The 25,340-nt window shown below is 16.2% G+C and overlaps 1 protein-coding gene across 1 annotated transcript, besides 1 other annotated feature; it reads right to left on the reverse strand.

The window, feature by feature from the left end:
* Window positions 1–59: 59 nt before the first annotated feature.
* Window positions 60–7,241, reverse strand: EST (exported serine/threonine protein kinase, putative; the record flags this gene model as incomplete). Its single annotated transcript, XM_028674682.1, has 1 exon — window positions 60–7,241. One exon carries the CDS (start codon window positions 7,239–7,241, stop codon window positions 60–62), a length of 7,182 nt encoding a protein of 2,393 aa, XP_028531010.1.
* Window positions 7,242–15,991: 8,750 nt separating this feature from the next.
* Window positions 15,992–16,993: a sequence feature.
* The last annotated feature ends 8,347 nt before the right edge of the window (window positions 16,994–25,340 follow it).

The raw sequence follows: 25,340 nt of genomic DNA on the forward strand, positions 1-25,340 counted from the left end.
CCATAGGCAGGTATATTCAACTTTTTTATTTTTTTTTAAATATTTAATTAATGATAAATTTAAACAATTTTTTTTTTATATAATTTTAAAAGATATCGTTTTCTCATTATTAATTGTTTTCCTATTATATGTGAAACATAAGGAGTACATAAAAAATCATTGGAACAGTTTAAAAGCTTTTTGATTTTTAATATATTTTTTAAAATGATATCCTCAGAAGACCAAAAAATAATTTCTTTTCTTCTTAAAACATTTGATTCTCTTAAACAAATAAGTTTTATATAATCAGGAATATTGGGATGATTCAAATAAATATGTAGCGGACCTATATACCAGGCATGTATAATTTTATAGGGAAAAGAATAATAATAAATTGGTTTAAAAAAGAAATTAATTAAACATTTATTTTTAACTGTTTTTTCATCACATATTGGTAGACATAAGTGTTCAAATGGTAAATGTATATTCATAAATATATCCAAATTTTTGAACTCACTATATAAAGAAAATTCATTTAAAAAATAATATATATTGTTACATATATTACTTGGGTATAAAATTTTATTTTTTTTATGATTTTCATTTACTATATTTATATTATTATCATTAGTATTTAAAAGGCCATTTTCTATATTTTCAATTTTTCTTAAAATGTTTTTATAATCTAAACAATTACTTATATTATCACAAAAATCACATTTATTTTTCATATTTCTAATAATTGTATCATATAAAGTTGATATAAAATTGTTTGTCTGATTATTATTTGTTTCATTTATCACACATTTATGTATCTTGAATTCATTTTCCTTTTTTCTTATATTATTATGATTGTCTGATTGAATAGAAACATTTTCTTCTTTCATTTTATTTATATTTTTTAAATGATTTTTTCTACTATCAGAATTATCAATATTTATTTCTGAATTTTTATGTAACGATTTATATAAATATTTATTTTCTTTCTTTTCTTGTAAATAATTTCTTAATATTATATCACAAAATTCCTTTTTATCAAATAATTCATTATATTCATTAGCATTTTCAAATTTTATATTTTTTATTTTTTCATTGGATAGAGAAAAAAAATCATGACCAATAATTTCACAGGCTAATAATCTTTCATAAGGTACATAATTTAAAAGGTCAGTTAATAAATTCCAGTATTCATCACTATAATTTAGAGGATATTCAAATTTATTAAAACATTTTTTAATATTTTTTTTTCTATTTGAAAAATTATCATGACATATATCTTTTAAAATAATAGCTAAGTATTTATTTGTTAATCTGCTATGCCAGTACTCTTTGTTTCCATTCATATATTCTTTTTGTAAATTCATTTTAAATTCTTGTAAATATTTTTCCTTTTCTTTCTTATTCCTAAATTTAAATATTCCTGAACCAAGGTTTTTTATAGTTAATTCTATTTTTAAAAATGATTGAACTTCATAATTATAATTATAAGATATGTTGTTATTAATTATTAAAAATAATAACAACAATGTTTTATCTATATTATTTTCATTCATAATATATTTATTCATTTTGTAATATTTTATAAACTCATTTTTGATAGTCACAACTTTATCATTTCTTAAATATTCTTTATATTTTAACATAAATAATTTGTAATGTTTTGTAAATAATTCTAAATTTTCTAAATTATTGTCTCCATTTTTTTTATCTTTATTAGAAATATCCTTTATTGTGCTTTTGTTTTCTTTTTCTTTATTAGTATCATTTGTATTTAAAAATTCATTTCCTACATTTTTTTTATTCTCATCATTAAAACTACCTTTATTTAAAAGTTCATTTTCCACTACATCTTTTATATCTTCACAAATAGAATAATTTTTACTTAAAATAGTATTATGACCCATATTTTTTTCTTTTTGATTATTCAAATCATTCTTATTTAAATTATTAATATTCACATTTTCTTTTTCATTTACCTTTTTTTCATTTTTGTTAATACTTTTTTTAATTTTTTCATTTTCTATTTCTCTATCATTCCATTCTAATGTCCCAATATCATAATAATTCATTATATATTTTAAATAAAATATTTCCTCATCATCTGTAACATTTAAATCATTTAAAATTATATTATTTAAGTCTATATTTTTTTCTTTTCCCATAATATTATTACTATTTTCATTTGGTTTTTCTGAAACCATATATTCATATGAACTTATACCACATTTTCCAAGATCAGCTAAAATTATTCCTAAAGACCAACTATCACATCTTACATCGAAAGGTAAATATTCAGTTGAATTATTATTATGATTAGTTTTTTCAGTTAAATTATTTTTTTCGTTTGAATTAATTTTTTCATTATTTTTATTTTTCATGGTCATATTATTAGATAAAAAATTACTCTTTTTTAAAGAATCTTTATTATCTAATTCACTTTTTACCTCCTTAGTATTATTCAATTTTTCATCTTTTTCATTTAAAAAATGAAAATTAGATGATGAGTTTATATTTAATATATCAAAATTATTTACAGAATTTTTAATAGAAACTAATGGTTTTTGTAATTCCTGAAACCTACGTTCAATATTACCAAAATTTTGTTCATAAAAATAAATTAATTTATTATATTTTGATTGTCTAAAATTTCCCTTATGATCATAACATAATCCTTCAGGTGCCATTGTATAAACTGTTCCTTGAAAGTAAGAAGATAACTGATTTTTGAATTGATATTTCCATTGATTTAATAAAGTTTTATATACGTTAAGATAATTTTTAGAATTTTCTAGATAAAAGGTAGCATATTCCATTGCAGAACAACCAAAATCAGATATACATAAATGCCATTTCATTGGGTTATATAAATTATATGCATCAGTATAAACTAATATATTTTGTAATTTAATATCAGTTACACGTATTATATTAGATTGATAACATGTTTGTATAAAACTAATACCATTTACTATTTGAAAAAACAAAAATTTGCATTCTGATTCTGTTAAACCACAATTATATATTTTTATATTATCATATATATGATCAAATTTAGGATATTTGATCTCAATTATACTATTATTTAATTTTATTTTTATTTTTTTTAACTTTTCATAACATAAACCTATGCAAGTGTTATCATTTTCATTTTTGTAGCATTTATATTTCCTTCCAAATATGATATGAATTAATTTTAAAATTTTATTAACTTTTTTTCTTTTTTCAAATTCTTTTTTTCTATGATATATTAAATTCTGTAACAGTTTTCTTAAATCTCCATTAGCACAATGCATTAATATTTCGTAATTTTGCTTTTCTTTTAAATTTCCAATTTTAGTACTTAATGGTTTTATAACATTACTATTAAAATGACATAATAATTCTTGTTCTCTTAAAAATTGAAACTCATTACCTTTTCTACTAACATCTATTTCTTTGATAGCCAATTCAAAATATCTTTTATTATAGCAACAAAGACAATTGTCTACCTTTTTATTTGTTAATAAATCATTTCCAAAATTATGTAACTCTTTCTTTTTATCATTAATGTGTTTAGAATTATTTTCGAAATTTTTTTTTATGTCTTTTTTATCATGAATGATATTATCTGCCTCCCCACTAAATTCTGGATTCATTTTTACAGAATTAGTTTCTAAAAATAAATTAATAAATTCTCTACTATTTATTTTATCAATATAAAATTTTAGATGCTCATGATTTAAATCAATATTATATAAAACTTTTCTAACACTTCCATATGACCCTTTTCCAACAAAGTTGTCTATATAACTAATAGAACCTAAATTAGACCAAAATTTTTTTTTTTTATTATTTATTATGTCATTATTTCCATCAGTTGAAGAATATAAGTCCCTAGTTAAATCTTTAACACTATTTTTTTTATCATAATTACAAAACAAATTACTATCAATATTTTCATCAATCACTGATTTAGTAATTTGATAATTATTTTTATCATCCATGTCCTCCTTTTCAGCAAATACTTTCCTTTTTATGTCATTTATTTTATTTAAATTATTATTCACATTATTTTCATCATTCAAACTATTTATTGCACATTTTACATTATTTATGTCATATTTATTCTTTTTAATATCCAAACTATCATTTAAAACACACTTATTATCACCAATATTGAAATTATTTGCTGTATGATATTTATTATTACTTTCATTTATTTTCAGTTCTTTTTCTAATATATTTTCTTTTGTATCACATATATCATTTATGTCTAAATAAATATTTTCATTTTCATTATTTTTGTTTTTATCATCTTTTATTAACATTTCATTTTCTTTTATTATTGTCTCTTTTTCATTATTTTTACAGTCATTATCTGAGATTAACTTATTATTTTCCTTATTTTCATATTTACTTTCTTTTATTATTAATTTATTCTCATTATCTTTAAATTCATTTATTTCACTTATTTCATATCGTATTTTATTTTCAGTATTTGGACACTCTTTTTCTTCTTTTATTATTTTATTTTCATTATTGCATTCATTCTCTTTCATCGATGCATAACTTTCTTTACTAATATATTTGTCCTCTTTAAGTATTATTTTATTTTCATTATTTGTATATTCACTTTCTTTATTTTCTCTAATTTTTTCATTTAAAGATTTATTGCCTTTAACTTCCATGTCCATATGATTGTCTTTACTAACATTTTTTATTTTAAGTTTTTTTTTTTTTTCATATATTAAATTCTTTAATTCTTCTTTTTCTTTTATTTTTTCATCATCATTTTCTTCTAATTTTTTAATTACAATTTTTTCACTATTTTGTTTGTTTTTCATTTTTCCAATTTTTTTCTTTTCTTTTTTATTATCATAATTTGTATTTTCCTTTCTTATATTATATATATTTTTTTTTTTCTCATATTTTGTTTCCACTGTGTCTTTTTCTTCTATATGTTCACAATATTTTATTGTATTTGCTACATTCTCTTTGTTATTAATAAAATTACTGTTGTTTTTTTTTTCTATTTTATTTTTTTTTTTCTCTTCTATATTTTTAAGGCCTTCATTCTCATCTTCTTTTCTTTCACTATATATTTTATTTTTTGATGAACATTTTTTACCATCCACTATTTCGTTTTTATTGTTCTCACTTTCTGTGTAATATACATTTTCATTTTTATTCCTTTTTATTTTTTTTTCACTTTTACTATATGATTCTATTTTCACATCTTTTAAGTTATCTTCTATTTCACCATTATCTTTAAATTTCCGTTTTTTTTCATTTATATCATTATTCTTCTCTTTTGATATATTGTAATGTTTTTCTCCATAATTTATTTCCATGTTGTTATTGATCTTTTTATTTCCTATGTTAACATTTTTGAAAAGGATATTTTTATTCATAAGAAAATCATATTTTGATAAAGATTTGATATTATTATCCTGATTTATAAATTTATTTCTATTTTTCTCATTTTTTTCTAAATTAGTTTTTTCTGTACTTGATCTTAATCTATCTTTTATGGTATCTCTCTTAACTATATTTGTAATATTAACATCTTTTTTGTGTTTTATATTTACTTTTTTTTTATTGGATAATTTCTCATTTTCTTTGTCTTCTACCGTATTTTCAAAATCAATTATTTTTCTTAAAACATTACTGTTTCGTTTACATACTACTATTTGCTTTTCATTTCTATCTTTTGAATTCATTTTTATCCCTTCATCACTATTTTCATGGGATTCCTTAAACTTATCAGAATTTTTTTCATCAATATTTAAAATTTTTTTCTCATTTATTAAATTTTTTCTATTATTTTTATTTTTTTTTATCATATTATTTTCCTTTTTTTTTTTTAAGCTTTTTTTATTTATATCAAAATTTTTGTTTATGTAATCATTATTTTCATCATAATTCTTTTTTTTTTGCTTTTCATTTTCATCTACACTTTTTAAAATTGTTTCACTCCTATGTTTTTTTTTTTGAATATCAATATTGCTATTTATTAAATGTGCTTCCTTCTTCTTTGTTTTTTCTTCATTTTTTTCATTTCCTTCTATTTTTTTTTTTTTTTCTTTTTCATATGTTTCTAAATCCTTATCCTTTCTTTTTCTTTTTTCCTTTTTTTCATTTTCTATAGATGAGTTCTCTTGATTCAGTATTTTTTGTTTATCATTGTAAAAAAATTTGCATTCAGAAAAAGTTAATGGATTTGATTGTTCTTTTATTATATTAGAATCATTACAATTTATAGCATGAACTTTTAAAAAGTTAGAATTTAAGCATTTACTATTATTCGAGGAAATATAACTATTAGAGTCATTATTATTTGAGATAATATAAGAAGCAGGAGTATGTAAAAAATTTACATTTTTCAAAATTCCATTTGAATAATTAGATAAATCTGATTCTTGAAAATGTATTGGATTCAATTCACTTAGATTAAGATCTTTAACTTTTAAGGAATTAATATTTCCAGTTGATGTAAAATCAAACATGTTCGAATTATATTTTATATTGCAAGAGTTAATAGGATTAAAATTCATAATATTTATGCTTGGTGTTGTCATATTGCTACTAAATACGTTCGAATTAGCATTACTAGAATTAGATGCATTTGAAAAATTCAAATTATGATTTATGGCATTAACAGAATTCAAGTTAAATTTTAAGTAATCATTTTTGTATGGACTTGAATTATTTGAATAATTTTTTTGATTATCTGATATACTAGTATTTAAAATATTTGTATTATATATACAATTATTAGAATTATAATAATCAGAATATTTCATTACATTAAAATATGGAGAATTCATTTTTTGTAAATTATTATCCGCTGTATTCGACTTTATAACAAAAGGATTATTTTCATTATAAACTTGATTAAAATTATAAATATTATTAGAGTTTAGTGTATTTGAATCTAAATAAGCCATATTATTTTGTCTCATGTTATTACAATTATTTATTTTTTTTTGATAATTCATAATATTGTTATTTGAGTCATATATATTTATATTATTAGAATTTATTTCATTAGAAGTGTTGATGTCATAATTTTGTCTTAAAGTTTGATTGTCGTAATTCCATTTTGAATTATCTATATTCGTAAAATTTATATTGTTACTTCTTATTTTATCATAATTTTCTACATCTGAATTATTTAAATATAAATCATTTCTTGTTTCTAAAAAATCTATTCCGTTAAAATTTGAGTAAGATATATTATTTGAATTTTGCATTTTTAATTTATTACTTAAATCTTTATCCATTTTTTTTTTCATGTCATTATTTAGACCTCTAACGTTTGTATATGACTTCACATAAAAAATTAACTTATATATATATATTAATGATTATACAAAAAACTTATGATAAATAGAAACTTTTAATTAAAACAATACACTCATAGTGTAATTAATTTTTTTAAAAAATTGTTTCATATATTTCTCTCTTATTAATATTTCTTTTTATATTCATATATTACCTTTCCTTTTTCCCTTTATCTTCCTTTACCTTTATTTTTAATATAGATATTTCTTTTTAATGCAATAAATTCTTAATTTCTTTAAAGCTTATGTATTTTCAAAGGATAATTATATATTAAAAATTAAAAAAAAATTTGAAAATTTTCATATTTAATATTTTCATAACAACATACAAAATTAAAATGAATATGAAACGCAAACATTATTCATTTATTGTAACTTTCTAATAAATATCAAAAATCATTTTATTTTTTTCATTCATGTATGTATTTATATATATATATATATATATATTTTTTTTTGACAAAAAATATTAATATATATGTGTACGTATAAATCAAGTCTGAATATATAATATAAATAACAAATTAAATCATTTAAAAACAATCTCATATATTATTAATATTATAAAAAATATATTTAAAAAATAATTCATTATATTGTATCTTAATATATTTTTTTGTTTTAAAACATTTTTTATTTATATCATTAAAAAAAAGTCATTTAAGCTTCATTATGATTTTTTATTAAAAAACTCGTCTTCTTTGATTTTGCACATTTGAACATAAAATTTTTTTATCATATTTTTTAAATTATTAAATATACAAAATATAAATTTTTTTGAAGATTTAAGAATTTTTTTAATTCTAAAATTAGACTTTTAAATAAAAATTTTCATCTCAAATAAAAAAGTGACATTAAAATATTTAAAAATATTTTTTACTCTTCATATGAATACAAAGATTTAAATTATAATAAACATAATAACATTCACACTATATGACATAATTAACAATATGCAAAAAAAAAAAATTAATTACAAAATTAGAAAACTGAAATTTTATTTAAAGACATTTTAACCTACATATTTTTCAAAAAAAATAATAGTTTAGGGCGCATTTTTTTTTTTTTTTTTTTTTTTTTTTTGCGTGTGTATAAATGATAATTCCCATTAACTTTCTATCTTATTTGAAAAAATAAAATTAACTTTTAGAAATATAATGTGTTTATTATATATTTATTATTATTTTTTTAACCCTTTTAGAAATATATTGTGTTTATTATATATTTATTATTATTTTTTTAATCCTTTTAGAAATGATACTATAAAGAATATCCACTTTTTTCTTTTTCTTTTAATAATTAGAAATACTTCAATAAAGTTATTTAAAATTTACTCTATTATTATATATTTTTTTTTTTTTTTTATAACATTCTAAGAATTTTAAGTTACACTTAGTAAAGTTTTATAAATTTTTAATTTATAAATTTATGTTTCAATAAATACAATAAATTTTTAACATATTTCCATATATTTCCATAAATTTTTTTTCAATAAAAAATTTTTATTTCTTAATTTTACCAAGTGCAATAGAAGAAAGATTAAACATATAAATTTATAAAATTCAACGATTTTTACATCTACAGCTGTTTTTATTTTAAATATTCATGTTATGTTATAAGTAAATTTTACATATAATAATTAATTACAGTAAAAGTTATTTTTGTTTGTATTGGTAAAAATCTTAATTTATAAGAAAAATCTTGAATAATAAAAATGCTTATATAAAATATTAATTCATGTTTTATGATATTTTTATTAATTAAAATAGAAATTTTTAAATATATTATGTCTTAATTTTTTTAAAATAGAAAAAAATGCTTATATATATTTGAAATTAACTGAACTTCATGAAAATCTAATTTTTATTCTTTTCATTTTTATCTTTTTCTTTTGCTGAAAAAATATAAATATGAAATAATACAACTTTAAAAATTAAAAAATACATTTTATTCTTGTATAGTGGAAGTTAATATTTTTGTGACTTTAACGTTTTTTTTTACTCTCTTTTTCTTTATTTGATACATTCTTTATAAAATTTAACTTTACTAGAAAAAAATAAATCTACATTACAGAAAGTTAAAATATGAGATTTATTTACTTAAATGAAAAAAATTTATATAAATATTATTGATAAATTCAATCATTTTATGTTGAGCATAATGATAAAATTAATATGTGGATTTTGAACTACGTAAAATAAACTTATCACATATATGAAGATATATAAAAATTACATTTTTTGAAATTTTTTAGTTTTAACAAATTACTGAAAGGTTCTGAAATAAGTTTAGTTATCATACATTTTACTTAAATTTATATGTAGATGATACAAAAACGAAAAAGTAAACTTACATTAGAGATATACAATTTAAATTTTAAAAAATTATGTTCTATTAACATATTATAGGTTGTTTATTATAATATGTTCATATTATCTGTATTTTTTTTCGTTATAATTTATAGTATGAATTTCTTATAAGTTCATACAACTCATTTGTTTTATATCATCATTGTTTTTTCTAGGAAACATTAACAATTTTTTAAAAAAAATAACATAAAATTAGAGTAATTTTTTTCATCAATAACAAATTAAAATGCAAATATTCATTTTTTATAATTTAAAGGAATAATTTAGTTATTACATTAATAAATGCTAATTTTTATTTGAAATTATTACTATATTATTTCTTTTAAAATATATTAGTCATTCAGTAGTGTAGGTAATTTTATAATTTATTAATTATATAAAAAACCAAGTTAAACAGAATTACAGTTATTAAATCTATAATAAAAATAAGGAAATATTTAGCACACATTTTATATTACATAAGCAAAAAACAAATATTCAAAAATAAATTCAAAGGATTTTTCTAACATAATATGCTTCATGATATAGTATTCATGAATTAATATAGAATTTTTAATTTATAAAATTTTCTATTTAAAGTTTAATATATTTAAAAAGATTGTCATTAACAAAAAAATACTTTACAAAGTTTCTGTATGTTAAAATGTTTAATGTATTATATTAAAACATACGTATATTATTAAATGTTTAAAAATCTCTTATATAATTTTTGGAAAAAAAAAAAGAGATGATTACTAAATTTATTAAAAGATAAAAAAAAGGAATTAAAAGGAAATTGCAAGGAAAATAACAAAAAAAAACTAAAAAAGAATATATCAAATTTGAACTTACCTGAGTAAAAATTAAATAAACTATACAACTTGTAATAAAATTAAAATAAAAGTTCAAGTTACGTAAAAATAAACATTTATATATATTATTGTTTTTAAATAAGTAATGGTTTAGGTATTTTACTTTATTTAAAAATAGAAATATGAACATACAATTTATTTTACAAAAAATATAATCTTTAGTTCTATATTTCAAAAATATTAGGATAAATAAAAAATTGATTCTTAAAATATTATAGACTTAAAATTTATAATAAATATTTTTTATCAAAAGTATTAATTTTTAGTTGTATAAATTTTAGTTAATTCCCTACTAATTTAGCTTTATTTTAAGTAAGACGATTTAATTTTGAACTTTAAGTGTTAAAAGATTAAAATATAGTATAAAAATAAGAGAATTATTTTATAATAATAATAAAAATATTTTCATTAGTAATAATTCACATCATTATATGAAGATATTTCTAAGGATTTTATTTTTTATATAATTTAATTTGTAGTTTAGAAGGAACGTGATATGATAGACAAATAATAGATAATGAAAAATATGATGAACTATGAAGAATATTGTTTTAATTGAATTGAATATTTCATAAAAAAAAATAAATTATATTACATTTCCTTCTTTTTCATGAATTTTATTTTTTTATAATGATATTTTCTTTATTAAAAATAGAATAAGTATTTCCTCTTGTCACCATAAAAAAAAAATTTATAGAAAAGATTTATGAATGAAGTCATAAAATAAATTTAAATATAAAATTAAATGAAGAAAATGTTTTAAAAGTTTAAATCTTTATAAATAGAATTAGGTAAAAAATAATGTTCTAGAATTAAAAAAACATTGAAGGATTTAAAACGTATTCCGTATTTATTTAAATGATTAGAGTTATATTTACAATAACGATTAATATAAGTACTTTAAATATCTTAATATGCATCCTTAATATAATATTATTCTAAAATGATAATTTACAAAAATACAAAAGATATTATTAACGTTCTTAAAAAAAAATTTTAAATAAAAAAAACTAAAGGTAGAAAAACAATTCTAAGAAATAATTGAGAAAGAAATTTTCTTTTAACTGCAGTATTTAATTTAATTTAAACCATCATTATAAATTTACTCATCTTTGTTTTTTTAAATACATAAAACTTTTCAAGTAAATGTGTTCTATATATTTATCTTTAACTTTAAGAATTACAGCAATAGGGTTTGAGTAATTTATGATAATCTTTTATTTTTATAACCTAATATATTTTATTTTTTTTTTCTCTACTCAAAAAAAAAGGTTAAAGATGTATTTTTAGAAAAACTAAAATTACTATAGTATTCAAAAGAATAATTTTAATGTTTGATATAATATTTTTATTCTATTATCTTTAAGTTAAAATTTATTTTTAATTTGTTAGTTTTTTAATTCTAAAATTGTCAATATCTTTGTTTTACTAAACTGTATATTTTAATTTATATAATTTTACCATTATAAAAAAAACATCCTCTATAAAAAAGTTAAACTTTAATGAACAAATTTTCTAATTGTACATCGTTCACAGGATAATTAGAAAAACAATGTTACATTAAAAAAAATTGTTTTAGAATAATTTATAGTATGTTCAATATTTTTATCTGTTATGCAACATTGAAATTCCTTTAATAATACTGTTTAACTGTTCCAATAATTCTTTTTATTACTATTTTAAATCTTATTTTTCATTTAAAAATATAATAGATCCCGTAATTCTCTTTTAAAATAAAACTCTTTACTTAAGATTCAAGTAAAATTTAAAAAATACTTTAAAATATTACAAAATTTATTGTCCTAAGCAAATTTTCTTTTTATGATTATCAAGGAATCAACATCATTAAGATTTTTATTTCGAAAATCATAAATTTTAGAAACATTTTATATTTTAAAGAATTTCTATGATTATTACTTTTTCATTATTTTTTAACAAAAAATAATTTTAGAATTTTGCTAAATATCTTAATATTTTTCTAATTTAAAATTTAAGTGATAATAATGAAATAATTATTTATATTTACGAAATAAAATTGAGTATTTATTTTTAAAAAGTAGTTTTTTTTATATTTAATTCTATTTTCTTAAAATAATTTATGTAATGCTCAGGGTCTATCAAAATATAGAAAAACTTATTTTTTATCTATTTAATTTGGAATAATTGTATTATATATTTTTTTAAGTAATGTAAAAAATTGAAATACATTATGGATTAGTTATTGTATCTAAATATTCCATTATATCATTAAAAGCTTTATTTCTTAAATAGGAGAAAAATTGATTTTATATTCCTCAGTGTATTTTATTCATATATACATATTATATTATATTATATCCTTTGGAACTTGTATTTTTTAGGGGTACATAAAAATGTTATATTCATAAATGCATTAAAAAGAATGAATTCAAAAGACCTTTAAAACTAACTAAAAAAATGAACATGAGAAGGGGTAAATAAAAGACAAATTTAACCAGACTTTTTGCTTGTAAAATCACAGAGTTTTTTTTATAGCTTAGATGTCTTTATTCTTTAAAAAGTTTGTGATGTTCTTAACTTTATAGATAGCCTTCGTAAGTACGATTTTTGAAAAATGTTGTTAAAATTTATTTCTAAAAATATTTACATATATGTATTTATTTTTGATGCTTTATTATTTAAAAGGATACATACTACTCATTTATTATATTAAAAATAAAAAATTGTATTTTTCTTTTTTCGTAACAAAGGTGTTAACATAAAAAAAGGTTTTAACTAATTTTTTTTCTAAATTTTTTAGTTCATATTTTGGGGGATGTTAAGCAAAAATAGAAGTTATTATTTAATATTTAAGAAATAATAAAAATTTTGTTTTTAAAGTAATTTTATAATAAATATTTTTCATAGTTCAGTTTATCATTTTCTTATATTTTAATATATTTTGCAATATTCTTGCTTCTAACATAAGATGAAAAATTAGATGAGTGTTGATAAAAGTAATGATATGTAAGAAGCATTTTTATTTTTGCATATAAATTTATTCAATAATTTTCATTATTTATATATTGATTTTTCTTTTAAATACATATATTTTTTTTAATTTTATGATATGCTTACAAAACATTCATGAGGTACCATATTAAGATAAATAATGAAAATTCGTATTAAAAAAGACTATTTTTTCATTTAATATTTTTTCAAATAATAAAAAGAATGAAAAATTTCCTAAAATTACTATAAGTAGTTAATCTGAAAAATTAACTTTTAATTTTAAATGAAGATATAAAAAATATATATCTGTATCTTTTTTTTGATAACATGATTAAAGGAATCCTAAATTTTAAAGCATATAGGGTTTTTTTATACATTAGTTAATTTGAAGATTAATTTTTCATTAACAGCCTATTCATATAAGAACTAAAAATTAAGACATATTTATTTAATAAGATGGGATATACTTATTAATATGAATTTTTAGGTAACTTCAACTTTGTCTTTTAGCTTTATATTTTTTAATGTAATGATATTTTTGAATGGTTTTTATTGTATAAAATGCCAAGGATTACCAAATTTATATTTTTTCACATGTTCTTGGTATGCAATCCTAAAATTTTTAGACTTAAAGATGTATTTATATTAAATGAATGTTGTGTTCATATATTTCAGGATTATAGTACAAAGATTTTTGTAACAATTTCATGTATTTTAAGAATATTCTTATTTAGAGTAAGGATTTTTATGAATGTATATACTTATGACATATTTCGTTTCACTAAAATAACTAAAACTTTTTTCTATTAAAAAAATATTGAAACCACTATAATATTAACTGTATCTCATTTATATATTTAGATGATTTCAGGTTTTTACATTTTTTAAAAATTTCAATAATGCAAAGACAATACCTCTATTTTTTTTCATTAATAAAATATGCAAAGCGATATGATGTATAAGGAAAATACATAGTTATATTAAGTACAGGTTTAGTTTTAAAATATATTTCCTTTTAAAACACACCAAAAGGATCGAAACAAAATTAAAAAGTTTCATTTATTCTTTTTCTTTCAGATTAAAATATCAAAAAAATAAGTTTTAAGGAATGATAATAACAAAACTTATATTAAATAAATAAAAAATTAATATTAAATGTAATAAAAAAAACATTTCTAACTTATTATATATTTTAAGATAAAAAAAATATGTTAAATATAAGTTCTAAATACACATTTTTAAAGGAGTCTTTTTTGTTTTTTAGGAATAATAAAAGATATAAAATATTTTGACAATGTTCTATCTCTATACAAATATAATAAATATAAGGAAGAAATATTTTATAATATATAAATTTATAACTTTTCACAAAATAAAAGTTTTTTTTGTATAATACTTGCGAACATAAATATATTTTTTATATAATATTTACTTGATAATTTTATCTGTTATTGACTCATTTTTATTTCTATTTTATCCCACTTCGAAATAATAAATTTTCTAAATTACATTTTTTAAATAAACTAAATATAATAGATATTGTTAAACATTTTTATTATTTATATAATTTTTTATTAAAATTAAAATCAGTTTTATGTTTTAAATAATAATAGTCATAGCAAATAAATACTTTAATTTTGTAATATTAAATATATAACTAGATAAAAATAATATTAAAAGAGAAATTTTATTATTCATTACCACTTAATTATCATTTAATTTATATTTTAAGGAAAAACGTTTTATTATTTTATCTTAAAATTAAAATTATTAAATTAATAATTTTTAAATTTTATTATAATTTAATTATTATTATTCTTCTTTAATTTAATGTAATATTTAAATTTTTAATTAACATTTATATATATATATATTTATTTATTTGATTATTTTTAATTTAATTTGATTTTATTTAATTTTATGTTTCATTCATTTATGTTTGAAATATTTTTGCTTATTTTTTATTTTATTTTACTTTTTTTTGAATTTTATTAAATAATTAATTTAAAATTAAACTTTCACTTAATATTTTAAAAATTAAATAATTTAAATATAATTTAATAAATAAAATAATATATACTTTTAATAAGCTAAAAATATATATTTATTTATATTTTTTCATTATTAATTATTTAGATTATTTATCTAATATAATTTATTATAATTATTTAAGTTTTAAGCTATTTTTTTATGTCTCTTTTATTTGATTACTTTTATATAAATTAATCAGTTATTTCATTTAATTAAAAATTATGCTTTAGTTAATTTTATCTAAAACATTGTTTATTTTTGTTAAATTTTATATATTTTTAAAAAATTATGATATATAATAATTTTATTATATTTATTTATTAATTTTTATTATTTTTTATATATTTAATTATTTCTCTATTAATACATTAATCATTCAATTAATTATCATATATTATTAATTAATTTTATTATTTATTTATTATTTATTTATTATTTATTTATTATTTATTTATTATTTATTTATATATTAATTAAAATTTTAATTATATATATATTAATTTATTTATTGTAAATTAATTATTTAATTTGTAAAATGTTTTATTTATATTTATTTATTTAAAATATAATTAATTATTATAAATAATTTATTTAATTATTATGTAATATTTATTTAATTATTATGGATTAATTATTTAAGTATTATAAATTGATTATTTAATTATTATAAATCAATTATATTATTATTATAAATTAATGGTTTTATTATTATAAATTGATTATTTAATTACTATAAATTAATCATTTTAATTATTATAAGCAAATTATTTTACTATTATAAATAAATTATTTAATTATTATAAATTTATTATTTTATTTATTATGAATTAATTATTTAATTATTATAAATTAATTATTTTAATTATTATAAATTAATTATTTAATTATTATAAATTAATTATTTTAATTATTATAAATTAATTATTTTAATTGTTATAAATTAATTATTTAATTATTATGAATTAATTATTTAATTATTATAAATAAATTATTTAATTATTATAAATTAATTATTTTAATTATTATAAATTAATTATTTAATTATTATGAATTAATTATTTAATTATTATAAATAAACTATTTAATTGGTATATATAAATAATTTAATTGGTATAAATAAATTAATTGTTATATAATATTTATTATAAATTTATTATTTAATTACTATAAATTAATTATTATGAGTTTATTATTTTAAATAGTATACATTAATTATTTATTATTTAATTATTATAAATAAATTATTTTACTATTATAAATAAATTAATTGTTATATAATATTTATTATAAATTTATTATTTAATTATTATAAATTAATTATTTAAGTTTTATATAATATTTATTTTATTATTATAAAATATTTACTTATTATATATTAATATTTAATTTATAACATTTATTAATTTATTATAATAGATATTTAATATATATATTATTTATTTTCTATACATTAATAATTAAATGTTAATAATTTAATTATTACATAATATTTATTTAACTCTAAAAATATTTATTAATTATATAAATTAATTATTTAATTAATATATATTATTTATTTAATTATATATATTATTTATTTACTATATATTAATTATTATATATGATTAATTTATTGTATAATTTTTAATTTTATAAAATGTTTATTAATTGTATATTAATTATTTATTTAATATATATTGACTATTTAATTTTATAATTATTCATTTACCACGTATTATTTAATTATTATATTATTTATTATTTATTTATTTCTTTAACCATTTAAAATTATATATATAATAATTATTTATCATTTATATTTATTTGATAATTTTATATATTTAATTGTTTATTTAATATTTCTATTACCTATTCTTATTTTATGTATTATTTAATTAATGTATTTTTTTTAATACAAATATCTATTATTTTTATTATTTGTTAATTTCAGTATTATTTAAACTAATATAAGTATTACTAATTTCTCTATTTTATTGTAATTAATTAAATTATTTATTTAATATTAATTAAATTATTAAATATTTTATCTCTTGACATAACTTGCTAATTATTTGTTTTACTGTTTGTGTTTTTTTTATAGATTTTTCACTTATTTATATGTTATAATTTTGTATTAATTATATATCTTGTGTTAACTTTCTTTTGAAAAATAAAAAAAAATTGAAATGTAACTTTTATAAAAAGTAAAATATACAAAATAAAGATAAATAGAAAATTTTTTTTCCACATATTATAAGAATACAAATTTTACTAATTTTAAAAATTTTAATTTTTATTTTTTTTTAGCATTTTTTTTAATTCTTTTATTCAGTTATAATAAATATGTTATTGTGAAAATCGTAATAATAAGGAAATTCTGTTGCAATATATGTGTATTCATGTTTTTGTTATATTTTATAGAATAATTTTCTTCTTTTAAAGTTTATATTTTTTATTTTTATTAAATTATGCTCTTAATACAAGTATTTTTTAATGTATCAGTGCATCTTTGTTTAATAAATAATTTTATTTTTCTTATCTTCTTTTTACTTTCTTACTAAGAATATATGGCATATTAATTTTGCAATTTTTTTTAGCGTAATTAAAACAATAAAGTATTAACATATATAAGGAATAAAGGATCTTAAAGGACATAATTTTAAAAAATATTCATATGACAAAACTCTTAAGATTTTTTTAAGAAGAAATAAATCTATAATTCTTTAAAATAGTTAGCATTATTATTTTATTATAATTATTTACATGAGTGAATTTTTTTTAAATGTGTTTTAACAGTACTAATTGTTAAATTTTTTAATAATTTTTCTTATGGTAACTTACATTGTAGTTTTTTTTTCTTGTATTCTTTCATTATCTTTCTATCATTAAAAAGTTACTATTTTTAATATAAAAGTGTATACATTAATAAAATATTTACCTCATTAACATAAAGCTTACAATACATTTTTAAAATATTAATATTTAATGTCTCGTAATAAAATGAACAAAAAAAATAGTGTATACGTACGCTTTTATAAATAAAATTTATATTTTCTATTTAATAATATTATATAATTCACAAATTAATGTATAGATAGTTTTAGTTATAAAGAAGAATATTATTTTCAATAAGAGAAATGTTAAGTTTTTTTTAATTAAAAAAACAAAGATTTACAAATTATCTAATTATAACTATATATTTTCTTATATTTATTCTAGTATCATTTTTTTAATATTTGAAAAATTATTAATTTAATTTTACAAGATTGTTTATTAAGACTTTATTATCTGTTATTACAAGTCTCTCAAGTTAAAAATACCTAAATTTGTATGATGTTATTGACTTGTTTAAAAAAACAGTACAATATAGTTCATAATATAAATGTTTAAAAAGAAGGTAATTTTTTTTTAGTGTTGTTAAAGTTAAAAAATAAAAGTTTAGAAAGATTAGAATGGATAAATATGTTTGACATCAATAAACTTTCTTTTTTCATCAATAAGATAATTCGTTACTTTTATATTTTCATATAAAGAAGAAATTAGAAATTTTAACTTCATTGTAATAATGAAATTAAATTATAAATGAAATACGTAAGTACAGAAGTACGCTACAACTTTTTATGGAAATATTTTTTCTTTTAACCTTAAAAAACGGTAGACTATATTTTGTAAAAAAAGAATGTTACCACATTTAAACAAAAACAGAAATTTATTTAAATTACTAACATTTATGTAACATAACTGATCAATTTTTTTGATTACCTCAGGTGTAATTCTTAATAAAGTACAAAGATAAAAATTTTTTTTACATAACAGTTTAGAAACAATCATTAAAAAAAAGCATAATTGAATAAATAATTAATTTTATCAAATAAATGATGTTCAGAATGTCTTATATAATATGAAAAAGTTCAATGAAAAAAAAATAAAGTGTTAATTCCTTTATCTAATGACTAATTTATCGTAATAATAAAATATATTTTTTTTAATTGTAGAATATATATATTTCAATATACAGATAAAACTTTTTTTTTAAATAAATACAAAAGAAAGGATAAAAAACTTGTGCTTTGTCCAGTACTCCAAAATGTTAAATTTCTACACATTTCTCATTTTAAAAAAAAAATATACTAATTCACAGTTACATATATGGCATTTACCTTTCTTATAGCATTAACACTAAAAAATTGTCTCTTTTTATATATTCTTTAATTTTTTATTATTCTAAACAAAATGCAATCTTTTATTTATTTATAAAAAACAAAAATAAATGCCTTCTGCTTTTAAATAAAATTTATCTTATAGTAAAAAGATTTGTATAAATAAATTTACTCTTACTGGTCAAAATATGTTTTGTTAGTGAACACTAACAAATTACAAAATTCTTATGTTTTATAAAATATATCCAGATAACTTCTAATAAAAATTTTGAGTTATAAGATTTTTTTTTAAAGTTGTATGTTTTTTTAAACCCCTAATATTTCGAAAACAATGTACATGGTTCAACTTTAACAAGTTTATGAATGAAGAAAAAATACCATTAATTGATTGTTCAATAAAAAAGAATATGTTTGTTTAATAAAAAATTTTACTACAAAAATATATGAATAATTTATGACAGAGAAAAAAATGTAGCATTAATGTATATTTTTTGACAATAATATAAATAATAGATTGAAAAAAATAAAAATATAAATCGTTTTATTATTGTTTAAAGTTAAACGCGTCCTTATTACTTATTATTATCATTTTATCCCATTTAAAAAAAATTAATAACAATTAAAGACAACCATTATAATTAAAAATATTAAAAATTTGAATAGTAATGTAGAAATATTAATATATATTTTAAGGTGATTTTTTTAAATATTAATATAAACTTAATTTAAATTTATGTTTACACATATTTTATGAACTTTATAGATTATATGTTAGATACAAAAAGAACTATTTGCTTTAAATTATTGTATGTGCTCGTATTAAAAAAAGCAAAGTGGTTAGTATAATAATGTATATTTTAATTTTAAAAGGAAAATTAAAAAATAATGATCTTAAGTAGGTAATTATTTTATTTAGTTAAAATATAAATGTTAATCTTTAGTTTTATTTGTAAAATTATATTTGATTAAACAATTTCCCTCATATTTTAAACCATATTAGAAAAAATTTATAATTCTTTAAAATCGATAGATATAAAAAGAAATTAATTTTTTGTAGATGATATATCTCAACATATATTTCACTTTCATTTTTTTGTGAAATAAGGTTTAATTTTTTTTACATAAATATATGTCTTAATTAATTCTTGCCTATGATCAAACCTCTTTAGGTTTACATCCGGAATGTATATCAAGCTGTTGTAATGTTTAAGTTTAATTCGTTTTAAAATTGACATAAGAAAATAAAATCATTCATATTTAAAATTAGAAATATATTATTAATATAAATCACTAAACTACAAAATAAGTTATATATTTATAGTTAATGTTTTTGAACTCAAATATAAAGTGAGATGATTATTAAATTATAGTTTATAAAATTATAAATATCAACCATATTATTAATTTTATTAAGAAATGTACATTTTGAATTAGAAATAATATATAAGAATTTTTTTTTCTCTTAGTAGTTAACACACTAGTTCTCAAATTCATAAAAAATACAAATACTTTTATTCATCCTTCGATAAGATTGTGAATTTTTAACGTTTTTATATATAATATTTCTTTTTATATCAGGTATTATACTTGTATAAACGAAATAACAATTTCTAGATGAAATAAACTACATATATAAGTAATTTTTTACATATATATGTATAATCATTGAAATTTTCTATAATGGAAAAAAAAAAATTAAAATAGTTGCAGAAAGGCACAAAATGGTCCTATGTTTGATGATTGAAGTTGCATATATATAATATTTTTTTGGTAGGTTAACGGGATTAAGAAGTATAATTTATAATAAAAAAATAATTTTGTATAAATAATAATAAAATTATATAATACATTTTAGATTGTGATGCATAAAAGATAGTATAAAATAAAACAGTTATATGAGAATCAATTAAAATAAATATTTTTATATAGTTACGTAAAAAGGGAAGTCATGAAAAAAATAATAGACAATTTTAATTGTAATAATAATGATATATTTAAAATTATAAATAAACGATTCCAATAATTATAAAATTTGAAATCTTGTTATGATTGTAGAGATGAATTGAATTAAAATAATAATGAAAATATATCAATATATAGGAAGATTATATGTTTGAATAGTAGAGTTACTTACATACGTGTAATGATATGATATTATTATAATTCTTAAAAATGCATAATCGAAGTCAATCAAAAAAAAATTTTGATTAAAATTAAACATACAATTATAAATAACTAAAAAGTATTAACTTAATGAATTTCTATGTAAAGAATAAAATAATTTTCTGAATAAAAAAAGGATTTACACGATTAATATTTTCACACACTTAAGAAAATCACAACATTATATTTTCAAGAATAATTCCAAGAATAAGTACAATGCTATTAATAAAATAACATTATTTAAAATAATTTATACAAATGTATATTTTAATATTATTACTTAAATAGAGATTGTGAATGAAACATAATTTAGTAAAAATAATTATTTTACAGAATATTGTTTTATGAATTTAACACTTCTGTTAAAATTCTTCTATATTGTAACTACATAATAATATTAAAATATAACGAGATAAATTAAAGGTTCATTTGAAATTATTAAGTGGACATTATTTCTTAATAGAAATAGCACATAAAACATTTTTACTTTTATAAATAAAGAGCATTCATAATTTTTGTGGAAATATATTTTTATGAATGTTTATTGTTTAATTTAAAAATAAAGAATATTTATTTTATTATTTTTTAAATAATATAAATGTTAAATGATTACAATATTAACTAAGTAATATGCATTAAACTACATATAATAGTACATCGAAAACTATTTATTATTTGTTATTAAATATATTTACTGAAAATAAAATTGAGATATAATATATTCTACGTATTTTTTTTTTATAGGAAATTTTAAAAGTTTTTCTTGTGTTATAAAATATATGAACCTACTTTAATAAAACTAAATATTTATTTCAAAAGATAAATATAGGAAAAATATAATGCATATGAATATAAGATTAATCTGAATTTATTATCTTTTTTTCTAAAATCAGAATTCTCCATACTTATATATATGTATTTTAATATACTTATAAAATGAAAACTTAAATCCCGACAAAATAAATAATTTCAAGATTTAAGGGATGAACAAATATTTGGGTAATAAAATTTCAAATGTTCAAATATAGAGTTTATTTTATTTTATAAATGGTTGCTTCTTTTTTTGTTTTAAAAAAATTTCGTATTAGTCATTTTTTTTTTACATTCATATATACAGAATTTATCTTAAGTTGAATTTTTTATGGAAAATTTTGAATAAATAAATTGTCAATATTTTTTTTTTAAAATATAGTTAATAAAGGATATCAATGGTCTTTTGGAATTTTATATAATAATAAAAAATTACATCAAGGAATTGATATTGAACCTAACATAAATGAAATATATATGTGTAAGTATGTCTAAAGATACATTTAACAAAATTTTGTGAAAAAAAATAATAATATAATTTTTTATCCATGATTCACATTTTTTGAAACATAATAAAGATATACCCATAAAAATTATACATAATAACAATATAATAAGAAAAAAAAAAGTGTCATGTGAATATTAATTTTTTTTTAGGGATATAGTATGTAATAAAAACTATTGAGAAAAGTAATTAAAAATAGGATATAAAATAAATGTGCGTATTTTATAGCAAATAAATAATTATATAAAGGGTGTATAATTGTCTGTATTAAGTAGTTTATGATTAATATAGTTAGAAATTTTTCTATATAATCCTTATTATTTTGACTATTCAAATTTCTATAAAAGTCTTTGAGTGGTCAACTAATCAGAATATCATATTATGTATATTTAACCTGAAATGAAAAATTAAGGTCTAAAACTAAATAACAGAATAGAGATATATTTTATAATTTTTTTTAGTGCAAAATTAAATGTTGGTAAATTAACTTATTGTAAGTCAATTATATATGTAGAAAAAATATGAAAATCATTATAAATATATTGTAATGTATATAACACATTAATACTACATTTAATTGTGTATTAAACGTTAATGAAACAGTTTTTTTTCCAGAAATAATAACTCTTATTTAATTTTCATATACATTTTTTTTTAATTATTAACAAATATTAAAAGTTTAAAAATATGCTTCTTACAATATTAATGGGGTAATAATTTATATTCCAAACAAATAGAATGGATGAAATTAAACTACAAAAAGTATTATATAGAAAAATTTATATATATACTTAATAAATTAAATACTATAGTTTAAAGAAAAAGAAAACATTACAAACCTAATTAAATGTAAATTTTGCTTTTAATTACAATAACAAAGGAATATCCATAACATAATTAAAGCTATGGAATTTTTTATAAGTCATGTTTATTTATGTTTTTATAAGAAATATTCTTGAAGTTATAATATATCTATAAGAATTATAGAAGTTACAATGTTATATAAGACATTATTACATTTCATAATAGTCTTAAATTTTTTAGATATTGAATTGTATATCTTAAAATTTATTAGTTTTTTATTATATTTAATAATTATATGCTTACAAATTAAAAGTAATTTATTAAAGAATAAATATAAATTATAGATATGAGTATAATAATTAAGCTCATAAAATTTACGTAAAATTTAAATTTAATAAAATTAATTACAAAATCTTTTTTAAATTATTCCAGTTTTAAATTAACTATTAAAATTTATAAACAGTTAAAATTAAATCCATAACCTATATATTAAAAATTGATATGAAATATTAAGCATAAATATTTTTTAGAAGAAAACTTTCAATTAATTTCTACATTCGCTCAGCTATAAAAAATATTCTTGTAAAAATATTGTTATTGCATTACATTTATTTTTATTAGATTATTTTTAAAGAAAATGTATAAAAAGATATAATAATTTATGATTATAAGAATTTTTTCTCATAAAAGTATTCAATAAACATTTATTAGTTTAGTATTTTTTTCATAATATGGTGTTCATTAGATATAAGTTGGTAACTTTAAATATATTGCAAAGATAGTAATGATAGAAGAAAGTGTTGTAAAAGAATTAATAAAACAACGAATTATTACATTTTTCATAATAATATATTTTTTTTTTTTCTATCCTATACTACTTAAGTGCATTGCTTTTTTTTTTTTTTATTTAATTATAGTTTAATTAATATTTTTTTTTTCGTTATATGGCGGATTTAATGATTATTGTTCTTATTCTTATATATTTCTCAATGTAATCTTTCAATATTTTTGTTAAACAGAATCTCATTCACAAAAATATTTTAAAAAGGTTAATATAAAATATTCTGATAAAAAGTATATGGGTTAAGTGGAAAAGGGTATTTTTTTTAATTATTTGTTATTTTCATAATGATTAAAATCAGAACAATAAAATTATAAAGAGTAAAAATAATATTTTTTATTTATTTTATTTTTGTTACTTTTAATTAAGCGAAAAAATTGTCAAAAATGTAATTTTTTTTTTTTTTTTAATGAATAAAAACCGTGCAATTCTATATTGTATATAGAATTTAATTAAACTAGAAACTTTTGAAAATTTGTTTTTCATTTTATCATTTAAAAAAAAAGAAAAGAAAAAAAAAAAAATAAATAATAACATTAAAAATATATGCTATAGC

This window comes from Plasmodium gallinaceum (genome assembly GCF_900005855.1).
Source record: "Plasmodium gallinaceum strain 8A genome assembly, contig: PGAL8A_v1_42, whole genome shotgun sequence".
Lineage (NCBI taxonomy): Eukaryota > Apicomplexa > Aconoidasida > Haemosporida > Plasmodiidae > Plasmodium > Plasmodium gallinaceum.